Genomic DNA, 19,325 nt, shown 5'->3' with positions numbered 1-19,325 from the left:
CTATACAGAATCGGTCCTACACTAAACCCCGATTCTGTAACCGGAGTCCATGGTACAGACGCCGGTTAGAGAATCGGGTTAAATTAGACGCGGCCGCTATACTTATGGCAGCAAGGGATCTCCCTGCTGCAATAAGTATAGCGGCCGCAGTCGCGGCCACCTGTCCCCCTCCTGTCGGAACCCCCCCCGGAACCTCCCTCCCCCCAAACTGGTAATCGCAGGCAGGAGGATGCCCAGTCCTCCTGCCGGAAAGCCCGACGAACTCCCCCCAAACTAACCTTTACATGTTGGTTGGCTGGACGGGTCTTGCTGCCATCCAGCTGACGGGCCCGCCTCGTGGAAATGAGATGGGCCCGCCCCTTCCCGGCCCATCCCCGCTAAATCTAAGGCCTGATTGGCCCAGGCTCTAGAAGCTTTGGTCACTCCAGAGCAAAGTTCTATTCCTTGATATAGATCCTTCAAGGTAGAGGCTTGGATGGTTTTTGTAAGATTTGAAGGGAGAAGAACCATAGTCACTTTTTGGTCCAAGATCTTGCAGGCTAAGACATCAGCTACACTTAAATAATTTGTATTCCTATTTGCGTAGCTGGTGATGTGGACCATAATAAACTGTAGAGAGAGTGCAGTGCATTCAGATAAAATGTGCTGGTCCTGCAAAATGGAAATTTAGAACAATTATTTGCATGGTGTGGGTTTTTTTTTTTCTGCTGTAATAATGTTTGGCTCTTTTGGGGACAAGATCTGGAAATAGATTTCAAAGATCCTGAATTTTAGACTTGGACATTACATATTTTTGGATTTTTCTTTGCTACACAGCAGCAGTTACTGGATACTTTTGCTGACCACTGCACCGAATGTTCTGTTAGGTACTCATTTTGAATCGATCCCTCTGGTGCAGACTTCAGCCTCTGATGGAATTATATTTGTGCAGTCCAAAAAACAAGGCAAACCACCCCACAGCGAATGGCCATTTTAAATGTTTTGTATTATAACAGCTGACTGTATTCAATAAACTCTGCTTTATAATAATAATAATTTTATTCTTATATAGCGCCAAAGCCATATAAGTTCGAGGCGGTTTACAGCAAGAGGCGCTGGACAATCAGCGAAGAGGTTACAATCAAAGTCAGCAATACAATCTTACATAATAAAGAATGTGAAAGCTATAAAATTCTTAGGGTTACTGGATTGAATAAGCAGTGCTGAGTAGATTCTTAGTTAACAAATCGATTGAACAGACTCGTTTTTAATAGTTTTCTAAAATTGAAGTAGGATTGAGAGAGTGCGAAAATGTTACTAAGCCAGTCATTCCATTTGCCTGCCTGGAAGCCAGGCAGTTCTGTCCAGTCTTTATCTCAGGTTGATATGTACAGTTCCTTCTCCATTTTTTGTTCTGGAATTAGGTTTGTAGAATCCCAAAATATGAAGATGTTGCAACAAAAAGACTGGGTAGTAAAGTTGAACCAACCCAAACAGGATACCTTTGAAATTCCATAGTTTGCAGAACTAAGGTTGAAAGTTTTGGTTAATAACGCCAGAAATGTCTATCACTGTTTTGTAGTTTGCTGTTCATCTTAACATGTAATAAAAGGATCGAACTTAAAAAAAAAAAAAATTGTGCTAGAAGTGGATTTAAGCTTAAGCAACAATAGCAGATGCCTATGTAGGGCAGTAAGGGGTAAATATTTAGCCAGTAGCAGTCGATATGTCTTAGCTGCTGCTGGTATCATGATCGAATATTCAATTCCAGGTCATGTCCCAGCACCAGCATTATGTATCTGGTTAAGTGTGATATTCAACACTTAATTACCTAGGTCAGGGGTAGGCAATTCCGGTCCTCGAGAGCCGGAGCCAGGTCAGGTTTTCTGGATATCTACAATAAATATGCATGAGATAGATTTGCATCTCAAGGAGGCAGTGCATGCAAATCCATCTCATACATATTCATAGTGGAGATCCTGAAAACCTGACCTGGCTCCGGCTCTCGAGGACCAGAATTGCCTACCCCTAACCTAGGTGAAACTGGACAAAGGTAGGACTGAGTTAACGTATATGCAGTCTGATTTGTATGGTTAACTTAGGAGTTTACAATGCTCTGCTCCATACTGACCATAAAATCGTCAGGCGTGGCTTTAGCAGTTAGTGTTGGTATTCAGAAGGAAGGAGGATTGTGCGGGAGCTACCACTGCTGAAAGAGAATGGGGATACCAAATTGTTTTCATACTGGGTACCAGCTGGCTGTGGGCTGACCTTGTCTCCCTCTCCTCATTCTGCCCAAGAGGTTTTAAGATTTGGGTCTCCTATAAATTGCGTCTAAAGTTTTGCTACTTTTCCTGGAGAAATTGTAAGGAGAAGTCCTTACGTGCTGTGGGCTAATATGTCAGCTTCCCCTGATATAAGGGCTCAATAAGATTTTTTCTTCCTTTTGTACTTATAGAAAGATTCTTCACATCATTGTGGACCTTCCAACTCGCCTTGTTTCCAAACCTTAGTCTACAGTATTGAGACAGAAGAACCATATGACGTGCTTCTCTTCTGTTTTCATTTTATAGAGCCCCAGTTCAGATGACAGAAAAGTGCGGCGGAGGGAGAAAAACAGAGTAGCCGCACAGCGAAGTCGCAAGAAACAGACACAAAAAGCCGACAGACTACATGAGGTGAGGCTACATTCCAATATGTGATTCTAGAGTCTCTTAACTTGCAAAAAAAAAAAAAAAAGTTTGCATAATTGGGTGAAAAGTGAAAATAAATGCACTTATGGGTTGACTTGATGGCGCAAGGAAAGCGGTGCGCACTAGACAACAAGGGGTCAATTCTTAGTCCCTTGCCCCTGAGGCCAGCTAGCTGAGCTCTTTAGAGAAAGAAGGCTTGGCCATCACTCAAAGGCAAAACTTCAGGTCCAGGATTAGCTAGTTTCGGGAGGGAGCTGCAGTAAGGAGCCTCTAGCCGAGGACTGTTGCAACAGCTGCTCTGATTTGGAAGGGGTAATTTTTATAAAGCCATTACCATACAGATGTGATTACGTAAGCACCATCAGTGATTTCTTATGAAATATCAACTGGCATAAACGTATGTGCTTTGGCATTGAGGCACACACTTTACTAATGGTCAGCTCATACATACATGCAAACAAAAAATTTGACCCTTAATCCCACAGAAAATGCAAATCCAGCGAAAACGGAAACTCTGTGGAGATGGTGATGTTCAAGATAAAGCAAAGAAAGTTGACCTCAGGAAATCCACAGAGAAAAAAACAGGAGAAACCAAAAAAACACTGTGGAGTGACGATGTTCCTAAAATGGACTTTATTAAAAATGTCAAAGTACAATAATATAATCCACTCAAAGATAAAATAATCCACATAAAAACCTAAAGGACCTAGTCCGCTAAAGGCATAGGACCCAACACGGTCCATGTTTCAACAAAAAGTCTTCTTCAGGGGTCCCTGAGAGTCCTATGGTTGTAGATACGTGGAACAAACTGATATGTGGAGCGTCGTGAAAAAGACACTGCTTGAAACCAAAGCCTGTTCAAGATGCAGGCTTTGTTTAAGAATATACAATTTGATAATCCACATAAAATGTATCTAGGACCTAAACCATTGGGAGATGTGGACCCAACACGGTCCGTGTTTTCGACAATGCTGCCTTCCTCAGGGGTCCCTAAAAGTCCTGATATAAGAACACATGGTTTAAAAACTGAAACAATACTGAGTTGTAACTCTGCACGGATAAAGGGCATACATTAAGAAATACCAAATCTGTGCACACGCATACACGCATACACTAGCCCACAAGCAAAGGTGTGGAACCACGGGGTGGGAGGGGATGTGCACAGATGGATCAAGCACTGGTTGTCGGGTAGACTGCAGAGGGTCGGAGTAAAGGGCCAATATTCTGACTGGCGGGGAGTCACGAGCGGTGTGCCACAGGGATCGGTGCTGGGGCCGTTACTCTTCAACATATTTATCAATGACCTGGAAAAGGAGGCAAAGTGCGAGGTTATAAAATTTGCAGACGATACCAAACTGTGCGGCAGAGTTAGGTCCAGGGAGGAGTGTGAGGACCTGCAAAGGGACCTGGACAAGCTGGAAGACTGGGCAAACAAATGGCAAATGCGCTTTAACGTGGAAAAATGCAAGGTCATGCATATAGGGAAAAAGAACCCGTTATTCAACTACAAATTGGGGGGGGGCATTGTTGGGAGACAGCAGACTTGAAAGAGACTTGGGTGTGCTGGTGGATGCATCACTGAAGCCATCTGCACAGTGCGCAGCAGCCTCGAAAAAAGCCAACAGGATGCTGGGCATCATAAAGAGGGGCATAACAACCAGGACGCGGGAAGTCATCATGCCATTGTATCGAGCGATGGTGCGTCCACATCTGGAATACTGCGTTCAGTATTGGTCGCCGCACCTCAAGAAGGACATGGCGGTACTTGAGAGAGTCCAAAGGAGAGCAACGAAACTGGTAAGAGGGCTGGAACACTGCCCATACGCCGAGAGGTTGGATAGGCTGGGGCTCTTCTCTCTGGAAAAAAGGAGGCTCAGGGGAGATATGATAGAGACCTTCAAGATCATGAGGGGCATAGAGAGGGTGGATAGATTCTTCAGACTGAAGGGGACAACAGGTACGAGGGGGCATTCAGAGAAACTAAAGGGGGATAGGTTCAAAACAAATGAAAGGAAGTTTTTTTTCACCCAAAGGGTCGTGGACACTTGGAATGCGCTACCGGAGGAAGTGATCAGGCAGAGTACGGTACAGGGATTCAAACAGGGATTGGACGGATTCCTGAGGGATAAAGGGATCGTGGGATACTGAGAGAGGTGCTGGGATGTAACACAAGTATAGAAAGCTAACCAGGTAATAGTATAGAAACCCAACCAGGACGTGCATGTGCAAGACCGGAGGGTTAGGACTTCGATGGGAAGATAGGACTTCAATGAGAAACCAAGGTGGCAAGGGGGCCCCTTCTGGTGATTCAGACAGGTCGTGACCTGTTTGGGCCACCACGGGAGCGGACTGCTGGGCAGGATGGACCTGTGGTCTGACCCGGCAGAGGCATTGCTTATGTTCTTATGTTCTTATGTGTAAGTGATCAAGGTGCATTCTCTGCCACATACCTGTATTTTTCATATAGACAAGTAGACCTATATATATATATTGTAGACCTATTGATATATAGACATATATATATTTCATATAGACATATAGACCTATTGATACACCTATTTGTATATAAGAACATAAGAAGTTGCCACCACTAGGTCAGACCATTGGTCCATCGCGCCCAGCGGTCCGCTCTCGCGGCAGCCTGTCAGGTCTATGACCTGTAATGTGGTTCCTGCCCATTTCTGTAACCTACCTCTTCTTTTTATCTGTAACCCTCAATCCCCTTTTCTTTTAGGAACTTGTCTAAACCTTCCTTGAAACCCTGCAATGTGCTCTGGGCTATATAAAATAATATTTACTTAGGTACCTATCCACTGCACTCTTTTCTATAATTAGAGGATGACCAAAAGCTTTTTTTTTTGTTGTTTTGGCTAGAGAATGACACGGGGATAAATCTGTCCCTGTCACTGCCCAATCACCGGACTGCCCTCCCCTTCACCGCCCCATCCCCGCAGCATCCACCCTTCCCTCTCGCCACCTCACTGCCCTTTGGCACCCCTCGCACGATCCATGCATCTCCCTCCCTCCCTCCCCCTTCGTGGCACGTTTTAAGGTTTGAGTAGCTTGTTGAAAGCTGCCGGAGTGTTCGTGCAGACGCGTGTGTGCGTGGATGGAAGCTTCTCCTCTGACGCAACCAGAAGTTGCATCAGAGGAGAAGCTTCTGCCCACACACGCACGCGACTGCATGTACGCTCCGGCGGCTTTCAACAAGTCTCAAACCTTAAAACGCACTGCGAATGTAAGGGGGAGGGAGGGAGATAGATAAATTTGGGTAGATAGGAAGGAGGGAGGGGACCGCACGCGATTGGTGACTGCGCGCGTTCCCTCCCTTAACTGCGGGGACAAGGCCATTTACCGCTCCACGGGGTGGTGGATGGCCTTGTCCCCGTACCTGCGTTGAGCACCTTTCCCCCCTCCACCATTTTGGCAGGTTTCCCGCAGCTACTTGCGGCTAGCCATGGGTAACATTCACCGTATCGTTCTCTAGTTTTGGCCAAAATCAAACCTACAACTGAATTTTGTTGCTTAGTTTCAGCTGAATCTGAAACAGTTTGTTCCTAATCAGTGCTGTGCCCCCTCCCTCCCGACAGCTACACCTTCCCTCCCAGGTAGGGTTACCATATATTTCTCCGGGAAACCCCAGACAAACGACCCCACCCCACTCTGTCCCACCTCTAGCCCCACCCCATTCTGCCCCAATCCCATCCAGTTTCACTCCCAGCCCAACAAAGCCTCCTCTATAGAGAGTTGCGGGGGAACAGAAATCAAACCTGTCCCCGCTAGAATCAAACCCGTCCCCGCCCGTCCCCACTGGAATCAAATTCATCCCCACCTGTCCCTATATAAACTTCAGAAGTAGTCATTTAATTTATTACTGAATTAAAGGCTCTGGTAGAAACCAGAGCCTCTAATGTAAATATAAAATGTAAATACTCAGCTGATGAGGACCCTCAAGTTGTCAGCCGAGGACTTCCTCTGCAGTTGTCCGGGGATCACTTTTGCCAAGCTTGGCAGGCAGCAGTAGCGTCCGAGTCACAAATGCTGGCCCTCAGTGGCTCATGGATGCTGCCAGCAACTGCTGCACTTGGTGGAGGGGAGTTCTGGCCATCTCTAGAGGAGATCCTCTGCTGGCGGTACTTGGGGATCCCCAACAGCCACAGCAAGGCTCAGCAAGTACTTCAACACTGTAGAAATAAAACCAGAAATGCATTTCCTTTTCTTTTGAACACAATACAAAGACATCTGCTATATACATTTCCCAAAGCTAACATATTTTAGTCAATAAATTCCATTTTACCTTTGTTGTCTGGAAACTTATTTTTCCCATCAAGTTGATCCCAGTTTCTTTTTTCCGCTTTCCCATCTTCTGTAAATTCTTCTGTTGCTGTCCATTGGTTCATCCTACCATGGTCCAGCATTTATCCCTTTCTCATCTTTTCCCCCCTGCCCACCAGCCCCATGCTCAACATTTCTCCTGTTCTATCGCCCCTCTCCAGCACCATGCCACATCTCTCCCTCCATTCCCTTCCCCACTATGTCCAACATTCCTCCCTCTCGCATCCCTTTCAATCTGTCCCACTGTTCCCTTTCCACCACATTTCTCACTCTCATCTTTCTCTTCCCTATCATCTGTACCTCACTCCTTCCCTATGACCAAAAATTATCCTCTTTCTTCCATTCCCCGTGTGTACACAACCATCTCTCTTTCCCGCTCACTGACACACCCATGCCCTTTCTATTCCCTCCCCCACCTCAGCATCTTTTTTTCCCTCCCTTCCTTTCTCCTCAGTTCATGCCTTCTGTGTCAAAAAACGCATTCCCTCCCCCACTTCAGCATCCCTTTCTCCATGCCTTCTGTGTCAAAAAACGCATTCCCTCCCCCACTTCAGCAACCCTTTCTCCATCCTCTCTCCCAAGTTCATGCCTTCTGTGTCCAAAAATGCACTCCCTCCCACCCCTTCATTCAAATCCAGGTAACAGCAGGGGTTTCAGGCAGCCTGCAGCATGCCATATATGGCCAACCCAGAAGTCTTCCCCCGAAGTCAGAGCTGACGTTGGAGGGAAGTTCAAGTTCAAGTTCAGGTTTATTTTGATTAATCGCCTATATAAAACTTTCTAGGCGATGTACAATAAAATACAAGTTATAAAAAAAAAACATAATATCATACAAGTATTACAAAACATCCAAAACATCAGTACAAGTAATTATTAATTGATTAAATAAGTAGAGAAGATTTCTCTTTATCTAAAATTAACTAAACTTAACAGGGAGGAAAGAAGGGAAAGAGTTACAATATTTCTCTTAATAGAGGGAAAGGACCTATGGAAGGGAAAGACAATATAAAGAGGGAGAAAAGAAGGGAAATTAATCGTTAAAAGCATCGTTAAATAAGAAAGTTTTCAACAATTTTTTAAAAGAGATAAGATCTTTATCCTTTCTGATAAAAAGCGGCAGGGTGTTCCAAAGTTGGGGAGCTAGTACAGAGAACATATCATTTCTCCTTGTTCCAACAATTTTTAGTGAAGGGACCAATAATAAGTCTTGCTGGGAAGATCGAAGGAGTCGAGTTGTACAATAAGGGGTTATCATTCTAGATATGAATAGTGGCATATTGAATAATAGTACCTTGAAAACTAAGAAAGCTATTTTAAATGTTATCCGATGATTGATAGGAAGGCTTCACATCAGTCTAGCGGCGGCTGAGGTGTAAGGTGGGAGGGGGTAGATACTGAATGTAGGAGGTGAGAGAAGACAGACTGTAGATAGAAAGGGGGAGGGATCAGACACACTGGATGAAAGGGGAAAGATAACAGATAAGCTGGAATGCCTGGGGAGAGAGAAAAATACAGATGATGCATGTAAAGAAAAGGAGAGGGGAGGAAGACATTGAATAGAAAGGAGGATGGGGAGGATGCGGATGGAAGGAAGGAAAGAGAAAGATGGGGAAGACACTGAATAGAAGAGAGAGTAAGAGAAATGAAGCAGATGCTGGGCTAAAAGGGGGGGAGAGAAAGATGGGCAGATGTTGGATGGAAGGGGGAGAGAGAAAGGTAGATGATGGATGAGGTGACAGAGGGGACAGAAAGGAGGAAGAGAGGAGACAAATCAGATGCTGGACAGAAGCAGGAGAGAGAGGGGCAGATGCTGGATGGAAAGAGGGGGAGGGGCAGATGCTAGATGGAAAGGAGAAAGAGAGAGAGAGAGAGAGTAGATGCTGGATGGAAATGGAGGAGAAGGAAGATGCTAGAAAGAAAGGACAAATGCTGGATAGAAGGAGAGCAGAGAAAGAGGGGGAAATGCTGAATGATGGGAGAGAAAGATGATAGAATTAGTGACAGACTAGGAAATAAGAAGTGGAATAAGAGGGCCAGAGTGAGGGAAAGAAATGGCAAGTTTTGGTAGATAGAGCAGACCATCCAAGCTCACGGGGCTTCAGAAAGCTGGATCATTCTGGTAGCGGCAGAGCAGTTTTCATCCTCGCTTGCTGCAGTCCAAGATCCCGGGTTGCAGCTCCTCACTGGGTTTTTGCAGCTTCGGCTCAGCAGCCCTCAGCTTCCACCGATCCCCGCTAAGCTCTGAGCAACAGATCGCGGCTCGTACAGCAGAACCGGGCCCTGCACGTTGTGCGTGACCGGTGAAGTTAGCTCATTTCAGGTTTGTCCCAGGGAGGGGGAGGAGGAGGACTCTGTCCGCCCGATCTAGCCTGCACGTGACACCTCCCCACGAATCAGCAACAGTCTTTGTCATGTATGCATGGAGCTCAGCACTTAGGCACACAGAGTTTGTGCCTACGTGCTGAGCTCACTGCCTATGTGACAGAGACTGTTGCTGCTGATTCGTTGGGACTCAGCAGCTCAGCTTGGCGCTGGACCCAGATTGGAAATTAGGTAGGTCTCAGGATAGGAACCCCAGGTCCATCCACGTGAGAGTCCCATCAGCCTTGGAGGGATCCTTGTGGGAGTCCCCGTGGGTGTCCTGTTGACCTAGGGAAATCCCTGCAGGATTCCCACAATCCTCGCTCCCGTGCAGACCTCTACTCCTCTCTTCTTCTGGATGAGCTCCAACCGCATCTGGAGGGCCTGGAGCATGTGCAGATGTGTGTGACGTTATTCGCACATGCTCAAAAGCCCTCCATATGCGGCTGAAGCTTGTTGGAGCTTTTCAAAACCTGGACAAATGCTGGGTTTTGGAAAGTCCGTCCAGGAGCCCTGACAGTCCTCTAAAAAAAGGACTTGTCTGGTTTTTCCCAGATGTCTGGTAACCCTACTCCCAGGTCCCCCTCCAGATACACTCCTAGACACCACCACCACCACCAATAGGCACTCCTTCAGGACTTACCTTACAGGTGTTGGTGGTGAGGCAAAAATGATTCCCACTCACTCTTGCTAGATCCATCATAAAAATGGGCGCTGTAACTTCATGCGGCAGTCTATGGGTGGTGGTGGGAATCTGGGAGGAGGCCGGAGAAAAGCTGCTCCTGTTTGGGAGGGAGGGAGGGAGGAAGTGGGGGCTGCACTGGTTTCAGGTACACTGCACAGTTTTGGTTTCAGCCAAAAACACACTTGCATTTTTAGCTGAAACTGAAATAAGATTGAATTGTCAATTTTGGAACTGAAATTTGGTTGGCCTCTATATATAATTTATCTTTTTAGAGCAGGGATAGGGAACTCCGGTCCTCGAGAGCCGTATTCCAGTCGGGTTTTCAGGATTTCCCCAATGAATATGCATGGGATCTATTTGCATGCACTGCTTTCAATGCATATTCATTGGGGAAATCCTGAAAACCCGACTGGAATATGGCTCTTGAGGACCGGAGTTCCCTACCCCTGTTTTAGAGGATAATTTTATAACAGGTCAGCTAGGTTGGAAGTCCAAATAGGTGTCTATTTTGAGACTGTTTTATAAAGGCAAATAGATACTTATGTGTCTCTTTAAAATAGCCTCACAAAACTTGTCACTTGCAAATGCACTCATTTACATTTAATTTACACATGCTTGGGAGAAGACTTACCCTTTCTTCTATTAAAATGTGCTAGCAGTTTTTAACGCAGAGAACCGTGCTGAATGGCCCGCGCTGTTCCCAATGCTCATTGAGTTCCTGTGAGCATTGGGAGCGGTGTGGGCCATTCAGCACGGCTCAACGCGCTAAAAACTGCTAGTTCAGTTTAATAGAAGAGGGCCTTAATGTATGCACAAGAATTACACACTTTATAAACTGTACTTCAGGACGCCACCCATGATTCACCTATCCTGTGCCCCTGAACATGTTTATACACATAGGCCCGTATTCTATAAACGGTGCCTTAAGTTAGACGCCGGTAAGCATTCCATCGGTGCTTAACGTAAGTGTAAAAAGCTTTTAAAAACAATAGTGTTTATATAAAAAAAAAAAAAAATGTAGGCACCTGCATCATGGCTAGGGAAGTGCTTTACAACGCCACTGTAAGCGTGGCTAACGCCGTAAGCGGCGTTATGCATCATAAAGCGCCTCCGTAACTGCAGTTCATGTGAAAGATAGGCGCTGGATATGTGGGCCTTAAAAACCCTGGTCTGCATTGCTGGCGCCTACTTTCCATAAAGCAGAGTCCTTAAACAGTGCCGTGGTATAATTGACATGCGACTAGCTGCTGTTATGTAGGTGGCAGCCACCGCCGGCCCCACGTATAGAATCCGGGCCATATTGCATACATGTACATGCCCACTTGCGACGGTTTACTTCTATGTGCAGAACTCGTGGGGTAATTTCAGAACTGAGCTATGAACCCCTGTGGGGCAGGTGCTATGGTAATTTTCTTGTACAATTTATTCTAAAAAGCAGCAAGACATTTTGTCCCAAGGATTTAACCAGTGGCATAGCGAGGGTGGATGGGGAGGGTGGTGGTGCCCCCCCCCCCCTTCCCTGTACCTGTTTAATTTTTCAGGCATGAGCATCCTTACAAACCTGCTGCCCGTGCTGTGTCAGCTATCTCTCTGATATTACTTCCTAGGGGTGGGGCCTGGAAGTGACATCAGATAGAGGCAACACCGACATGGGCAGCCAAGTTTGTAATGCTGCTTGCGCAGGGAAAATTTAAAGAGGTACGAGGGAAGGGAAGGGGCGGTCAGAAAGGAGCATGGGGTGAAGAGGAGGACGGGTGCCAAGATCACGCCTGGGGCGAACGGCCCCCCCCCCCCTTTTACTACGCCACTGGATTTAACACCCCTAAAGAAAGCAATTTTCCTTTCGGAAAATCCTGACCCCACCCTAGCTCCGCCTCCAGGCCTGCCTAGTTCTGCTCTTCTCCTCCCTAGCCCTGCCCCCCCAGCCCACCTTAGCCCCGCCCCGTTGCCTGCTCTTGTCGGGCAGGGAGGAAATCTGCGCATGCACGGACTTCCTCCCTGCCCGACACAGCTTTTCAAAACCCGGGCAAAGTGTGCCAGGTTTTGAAAAGCCATCCAGACTCCCAGGCATGTCCTCAAAAGGAGGGCATGTCCGGGGAAATCTGGGCATTTGGTAATCCTAATGTCGCTTGCATCCACGCATGTGTGTGTGATGTCGTTGCATCGCATCCACTCAGCTCAGATGCCCTCCAGATGCCGGGTTTTCAAAATCTGTCCATTTACCCAGACAGTCCTCTATAAAGAGGACATGTCTGGGTAAATCCAATCGTCTGGTAAGCCCCTAATTATCAGACCATTTCACTGGTCCTCTTTTTAGAAGATTTATGATAAAAATCAGCGCAGGAGCTTGAGGACACAATACCATCCTCGCTGGAAGATCTGCTGTGTAAAGGACTCACTCTTCCTCCCCCATCTTTCTGATTTTCAGATTATGAAAAACCTGTGGGGGGAAGTGGAAAGTTAATCACTTAATTTGCATGTGGGTCACAGTTCTCGGGAATCGGAGGCATCTGCTTCAGTCTAAAAATGGTTCATCGCTTCTTTGGGGGTCGCTAAACCACATTCAAGTATATAAAGAAAACTGGCATCCATTCATGAAGCACTGGAGCAGAAGACGCAAAGAAAAATTTGTCCCTCACTGAGTAACTCAGGTCTGCTATTTGCTGAAGCCAAATAAAGCGCATCGCCTTAGGCCAGGGGTGTCAAAGTCCCTCCTCGAGGGCCGCAATCCAGTCGGGTTTTCAGGATTTCCCCAATGACTATGCATGCGAGCTATTAGCATACAATGAAAGCAGAGCATGCAAATAGATCTCATGCATATTCGCTGGGGAAATCCTGAAAACCCAACTGGATTGCGGCCCTCGAGGAGGGACTTTGACACCTCTGCCTTAGTCCCAGCTCTGAGAATAGGTTATCTTGGCCTTTATTGCTAAGATTCAAGTGTAGAATCTTGAGGTATGAGTAATGTGACAATTTATTTTTTGCCATCTAAACAGGACACTCCCCTCCCCCCTCCCGGATTCTCCCCAGACCACGTTAAATATAGTGCAAAATATAGACAGCAGATATAAATTCTCAAAACTGACACATTTTGATCACTAAATTGAAAATAAAATCATTTTCCTACCTTTGTTGCCCGGTGATTTCATGAGTCTCTGGTTGTACTTCCTTCTGACTTTGCATCCTGTCTGTCTGTCTTCCTGCATACAGTGTGCTTTGTTTTTTAAAAAAATTTATGATTACCATTATGAATTAATAAGATATTGTGTGTACATGAAAAATGAATGGAAGAAATTGGGGGTGGGGCTGGGGCGGGAATGAAAATTAATAGATGTCACGTTTTGATGAAAAAAATAAATGGTCACGTTAGCCATGGGTCCTTGAACTTGAAGGGAGATGTGAGCTGCCCTAGACAGTGCCTATGGGTAAAATGGAACAAGCTTCTTGAAGACCCATCCTCCCTTACAGGCACTGCCTGGGGTAGCCCACATCTCCCATCTGGTCCAACAATCCCCAGCTGAAGCAGCAAGCAGTCATTAATTCACTAATTCGATTCAAATCATAAAATCATAAGAATAACCTTACTGGGTCAGACCAATGGTCCATCAAGCCCAGTAGCCTGTTCTCACGGTGGCCAATCCAGGTCACAAGTACCTTGTCAAAACCTGAAGGAGTAGCAATATTCCATGCTACCGATACAGGGCAAGCAGTGGCTTCCCCCATATCTTTCTCAATAACAGACTGTGGACTTTTCCTCCAGGATTCATTTCCTCCCAAAAATCAGTTGCACCAATTCAGTGATCTGCCCTCCCCCATCCCCCTCGGTGAGTCGCTAGGGCCTACTAATGCAGCAGCAGCAGTGGTGGACAGCTAGCAAATGCAAGCTCTAAGCAGGCTTTGTTTGCGGCCTGCTCCGCCGGGGCCTTCCCTCTGGCACATCACTGATAATGCAGCAGAGGGAAACCCTGGCGGGCAAGCCACAACTAAGCCTTCAGAGCCTTTGTCTGCTAGCCATCCACCACCATTTCGGGGGGGGGAAGGGGGGTGGTTAGAAAGTGTTGAACGGGAGATGGGAATGACGGAAAGCTGCTGCACAGGGGGATAGGAGGAAGGGACAGAAAGATGCTGCACAAGGGGGGAAAAGAGGATGAATTGGACTTGGGGTGGAGGAGAGGAAGGTAGTGCATCAGAGAAGTAGAAAGGTGTGAGAGGGAGAAATCCTGCATATGGTGTAGGGGAGGGAGACATGCAAGGAGAAGAGAGAGGTAGAAATGTTGGACAAAGGGTGGATGGCAGGAAGAGATGGTGCAAGAGGAGAGAGAGTAATATGTCACAGGATAATGGAGGGGAGGAAGGGAGAGATGCTGCATGGAGGGGAATAGACAGGTTTGACCCAGGGCACAAGGCAGGGAGAGAGAAAGAGATGGTAGACAGTAGGAAAGAAATATTGGATATGATAGTGGAAGGAAAGGTATAGAGATGGAAGACGGATGGTGAGCACAAAGAAAGAAGAAAACATTAAATGGGCAGGAGACCCTGACAAACGAATTAACAGAAGACAAACGGAAAACAGAGCCTGGGACCAACATGATTTGAACAATAAAATGACCAGACAGCAAAAGATAGAAAAAAATAATTTTATTTTCTATTTTGTGATTACAGTATGTCAGATTTGAAACGCGTATCCTGCCAGAACTGTTGTTGAACAGCTAGTGTGAGCTAGGACCTAACAGAGAGGAAAAGTTTTTTGTTTATTTTGTTTACACCACAGCGCCGGCTTGGGGTTGGAGAGGGCAAAGGGTGGGGTGAAGAGGCTACAGAATACACCCACCAGGATGTTTGAAAAAAACAAAACACCAATTGGGCAGGAAAATTGAATCTTAAAATCGATTCACTAGGGTGAATTGAATCAAATGTTTTCCCCTGAATCGGGCATGTATGTTAGAAAAGGATGCACTTCGGTAGATCTTTCCTAAAATACTACTGGAACTGGATGTGTCTCAATCTGAACATCTCAACTCCACCTTCTATGCTCTATCTAAAATGGGGTTATTTGCATATAATAATTGTGGTACCTGTGACATCACAAATGGGTTCCATTGTGTCAGACTTCCTTTACATTATGTTAGATGGAGAATGGCTTGGGCGTTTGATTTCTAAGGCTTATTGAGCGTTGAAATGAACCTTTAAGCATTCTTTTTCTTTCCAGGAGTATGAGAGTCTTGAACAAGAAAACGCTTCCCTAAAAAAAGAGATAGGAAATCTGACAGAGGAGGTGAAGCACCTGAGTGAGGTCTTGAGGACTCATGAGCAGATCTGTCCTCTGCTTCTGTGCCCTATGAACCTCATAGCCATGCCGAGGGCAACGGATGCCACTACTGCAAGCTGCCTGCCACGATGACAGCTCCCTGCGATCCCACTCACTGTATCTATTGTCTTGTAACTCGCCAGTCCTTTTATTATGATCTGTACAGAAGAAAGGGGGAGGGAAATGAAAGAGCTTGCACCCCTTCACTGTTATGCTCAGGGATTTTAAAAAATGATGTATGTGAAATAAAAATATGTCTAATATTTCTTATATGCTATATTGTGTGTTATAACAGGACATCGCTACAATTTTCAAAAAATGCACTTGTTTTCTAAAACCGTCCCCTAAACCATCTCCCCAGAAATGCATATACACAGACTACTTACAAGCAGGTAGTTTACTCGTCTATACCCTGGCACAAGTGTATAACAGCCTTTACCATGTGTAAAACTTGCTTTGCACATGGAAAATGCATTATAAAACAGCAGCATACCAAGAGCGGGGTAGTGGGCTTGGACCACCCTGGCTGCAGGCATTTAGGGGATGCACAGAGAAGCCGAGGGACCATAGTCTGCACGCACATAGTCATCAGTCCTGCCAGGCCCCCCCCCCACTCCCTCTGTCATCAAGTTCCTGTTCCGGGGTAGGGGATCAGCAGAGACAGCAGCCGTGTGCATGCAGACCGTGGCCTTGTGACCATGCTATGCCCCCTTCCTCCCACTGCCTGGAGGAAGGGGGTGATGCACTTGGAGAAGAGGGTGCTCCACCCCTGGTGGCAGCCAAGCCAGGTATGCCACTGTTATAAAATTACCCCCAGAGAGGAAAATTTTCAAGGCCATTTGTAAGTGCTTTGCACGTAAAAACTGTGTACCCTATTTGAGGGTGTGTGTGCATTGAGTTCCATTTTGCACATGCTTTTAGCGGTTCTAGAAGGTTTTAGGGGGTGGTGTTTGTGCATGGTTTCAAACTCTGCTCTTTCTCGTGAAATTTTTACACATCTGCACAAATTAGCAGGTGTAAATGTACTTAGGTGCTTTTTCCTGGGATTGTTTTCAGAGTCAAAGCATACATGTATTTTTACTTTGAAAATTGTGCAGGCTGTGGCGTGGAAAGTACACTTGTACATTTCACTAGTACTGGTGATTTATAAAGCTATCTCCAAAGTTGCTGTTCTTTGTTAATTTAAAATGCAGTCAAGATGTACTTGTATAAAAAAAAAAAACCAAATCTAGTGGTTTAAAATAACCATTATTTAATTTCTGTATACTTTTGCACAGAAATAAAGATTGACAAACAATAGAAAATATTCATCAATCGTATCTTTTTATTGATCAATTTAATACAATTCTTGCCTAGCTTTCAGGATCTTTCCTCCAGGTTTCAAAAAACCAAAAATCATAGTTTCAAACACTGACAGGAAGGGATTGCATAGTGAAAGCTTATTTCACAGCTGGTCCTGTTTACAGAAGCAGTGCTTTGTGTCTAGTGCATTTACCATAATGTTCTCCCATTCCGGGTGTCGACAGTGTAGGAAGGGTGCTCTGATTGAACGACACACATTATGGACAACTCCACAGTCAGGGCATAGATTAAAAGTAATCCAGTCTTCATTCCCATTTACTGTCTAATATGAAAAGAAGTGGTTCATCATTATAACCATATGTAATTCAATCTCGTGTCGTTCCTTCACTGAAATATTTCTTTAGACTGCTGCTGGGTCAGGTCAGTAGTCCATCGTGCCCAGCAGTCCGCTCCCGCGGCGGCCCTTAGGTCAGTGCCCTAACTGAGTCTAGCCTTACCTGCATACGTTCTGGTTCAGCAGCAACTTGTCTAACTTTGTCTTGAATCCCTGGAGGGTGTGATATGATCTAGGCAGTTGTTTAGTCACTAGTTTCGGAAAACACGCCTTCTTCAGGGTGTCCTAAAAAAATAAATGACAGACCTAAGAAATACAACATATGGTTTGCATAAGTGATCATAAAGGTTTAATCCTTGAGGGAGTATGAGTGCTCAAAGCCTTACAAATTGCATGGTATCGATTTCTGATGAAAGTGATGTGAAATGCAAGAATCAAAAAAATCAAAAGGCTAAAATAATGAAGGTAATAGCAGTGAAAAATAGTGCAGAGATACAAAACTTAACATAAAACAATGGAGAGACAAAAGAATAAAGGAGCACTCGTATTCCATCAAGGATTAAACCTTTATGATCACTTATGCACACCATATGTTTTAGAAATGTATTTATTGTATTTCTTAGGTCTGTCTTTTATTTTCTTAGGACCCCCCTGAAGAAGGCATGTTTTCCGAAACACGGACCGTGTTGGGTCTTTTGGTTTGTAAAACGGTGGTATTAGTTACCACATTTAACATTGGGTAAAATAAATATAGCCTGCATCTTGTACATATTAGTCTGCAGTTTCTTTTTTGTTTCTTGCTTGCTGTTGTTACACTGCAGACACTGTTGGGGATTTTTTTTGTTGTTAGAAGTTGTTTAGTCACTGCATGGAATGGTGGGAAGAAGGGCACATAAAGAACTTATTTGGGACCAGGGCCAGGCTCAGGAAAATCCTGTTAGGTCGGGCAAGCACAGCATCAACAACATGAAATAACATAGTCCACACCACTTATCAAGTTGAACCAAAACAAAATTTTACTTTAGTTCCAATTGATGAAACTAAAAAAATAGCATAACAGTTCATATACAGGTAGCCAATTTATTTAGGACAGTCCTCTGCTGTTTTACTTCATTACAGAAAAACACTTTTAAAGATGTTAATGGCGGTTCCCCTCCTTGCATATGTTAAAATTCAATTATTTAGTACCTTGATGAAAAATTAGCAGCCAACTTAATGCCAGTTCACAGCAGTCGAGCATTAAAACTGCAACCTGCATGCGATTTGCTGGTCAAATTAAATGAATTCTCCCTCTGCTTTAGATGTAGCCAATCCCTTAGCTGTAGCTTGGATGGTATTCATGGTTCCAAACAGTCTCCCTCTGCTTTACCTGGATCCTTTTGTGGTGCAGTGGTTCCCCATACCATCACATAGCAACTCTTCCAGTTTTGTTTCTGGTCCTAGAAACTACTGAATCCTTGTTCAGAAACAAATGCCTGTGATACCTTCCAGTGAGGGTATAGGCAGACTGATTCCTTGATGTTCAGAACACCAGCATGGCATGAATGGTCAGAGGCAAGAGATAGCCAAAGACAATTATGGTGGGCAAAACATAAGTGTAAATTACTTTGGAGGTTCACTGCTGCCACCAGGATCACCCTCCAAAACTTAACCCATCTTTCACTTCCATTCCTTTTCACTGACTTCCCCAAATCTCTGGACGGTTCTGGTCCCGGAAGGTTTCAGTTTCTAAACAAGTGCAGGAAGCAAAAGTTCACCAAAAGGGCAACCAAGAATCTCTAGGGTTGCTAGAAAAAAAATAATACTGAAACAAAATGCTGCCATAATCTGAAGGCAACCTGCTTTTATTGACTGGACATCTACAACAGAAAAGGGCAGCACAGGAATAAGCATAAAAAAAACAAAAATTTGGAACAGAAGGGATATACAGCGAGAGATTAGAGAAACTGGGCCTCTTCTCCCTTGAAAAGAGGAGACAGAGAGGGGACATGATCGAAACATTCAAAATACTGAAGGGAATAGACTTACAGATAAAGACAGGTTGTTCACCCTCTCCAAGGTAGGGAGAATGAGAGGGCACTCTCTAAAGTTGAAAGGGGATAGATTCCGTACAAATATAAGGAAGTTCTTCTTCACCCAGAGAGTGGTAGAAAACTGGAACACTCTTCCGGAGTCTGTTATAAGGGAAAACACCCTCCAGGGATTCAAGACAAAGTTAGACAAGTTCCTGCTGAACCGGAACGTACACAGGTAGGGCTGGTCTCAGTTAGGGCACTGGTCTTTGACCTAGGGTCTGCCGCAGGAGCGGACCGCTGGGCACGATGGACC

At 45.2% G+C, this 19,325-nt stretch overlaps 1 protein-coding gene across 2 annotated transcripts in view; it reads left to right on the top strand.

Annotated features, from left to right (window-relative positions):
• The window catches only part of BATF3 (basic leucine zipper ATF-like transcription factor 3), a 42,370-nt gene extending 25,703 nt beyond the window's left edge, over positions 1–16,667 (top strand). For both annotated transcript variants that reach the window (XM_033935721.1, XM_033935722.1), the window contains exons 2-3: positions 2,553–2,657; positions 15,263–16,667. In XM_033935721.1, coding sequence (XP_033791612.1) covers positions 2,553–2,657; positions 15,263–15,454 — 297 coding nt within the window. In that variant the 3' untranslated portion in view covers positions 15,455–16,667. The remainder of the gene's footprint in view (positions 1–2,552; positions 2,658–15,262) is intronic.
• The last annotated feature ends 2,658 nt before the right edge of the window (positions 16,668–19,325 follow it).

The sequence above is a fragment of the Geotrypetes seraphini genome, chromosome 3 (genome assembly GCF_902459505.1).
Source record: "Geotrypetes seraphini chromosome 3, aGeoSer1.1, whole genome shotgun sequence".
NCBI classification, from domain to species: domain Eukaryota; kingdom Metazoa; phylum Chordata; class Amphibia; order Gymnophiona; family Dermophiidae; genus Geotrypetes; species Geotrypetes seraphini.
Note: the sequence above shows the minus strand (reverse complement) of the source record. Positions and strands in the feature narration are given on the sequence as shown.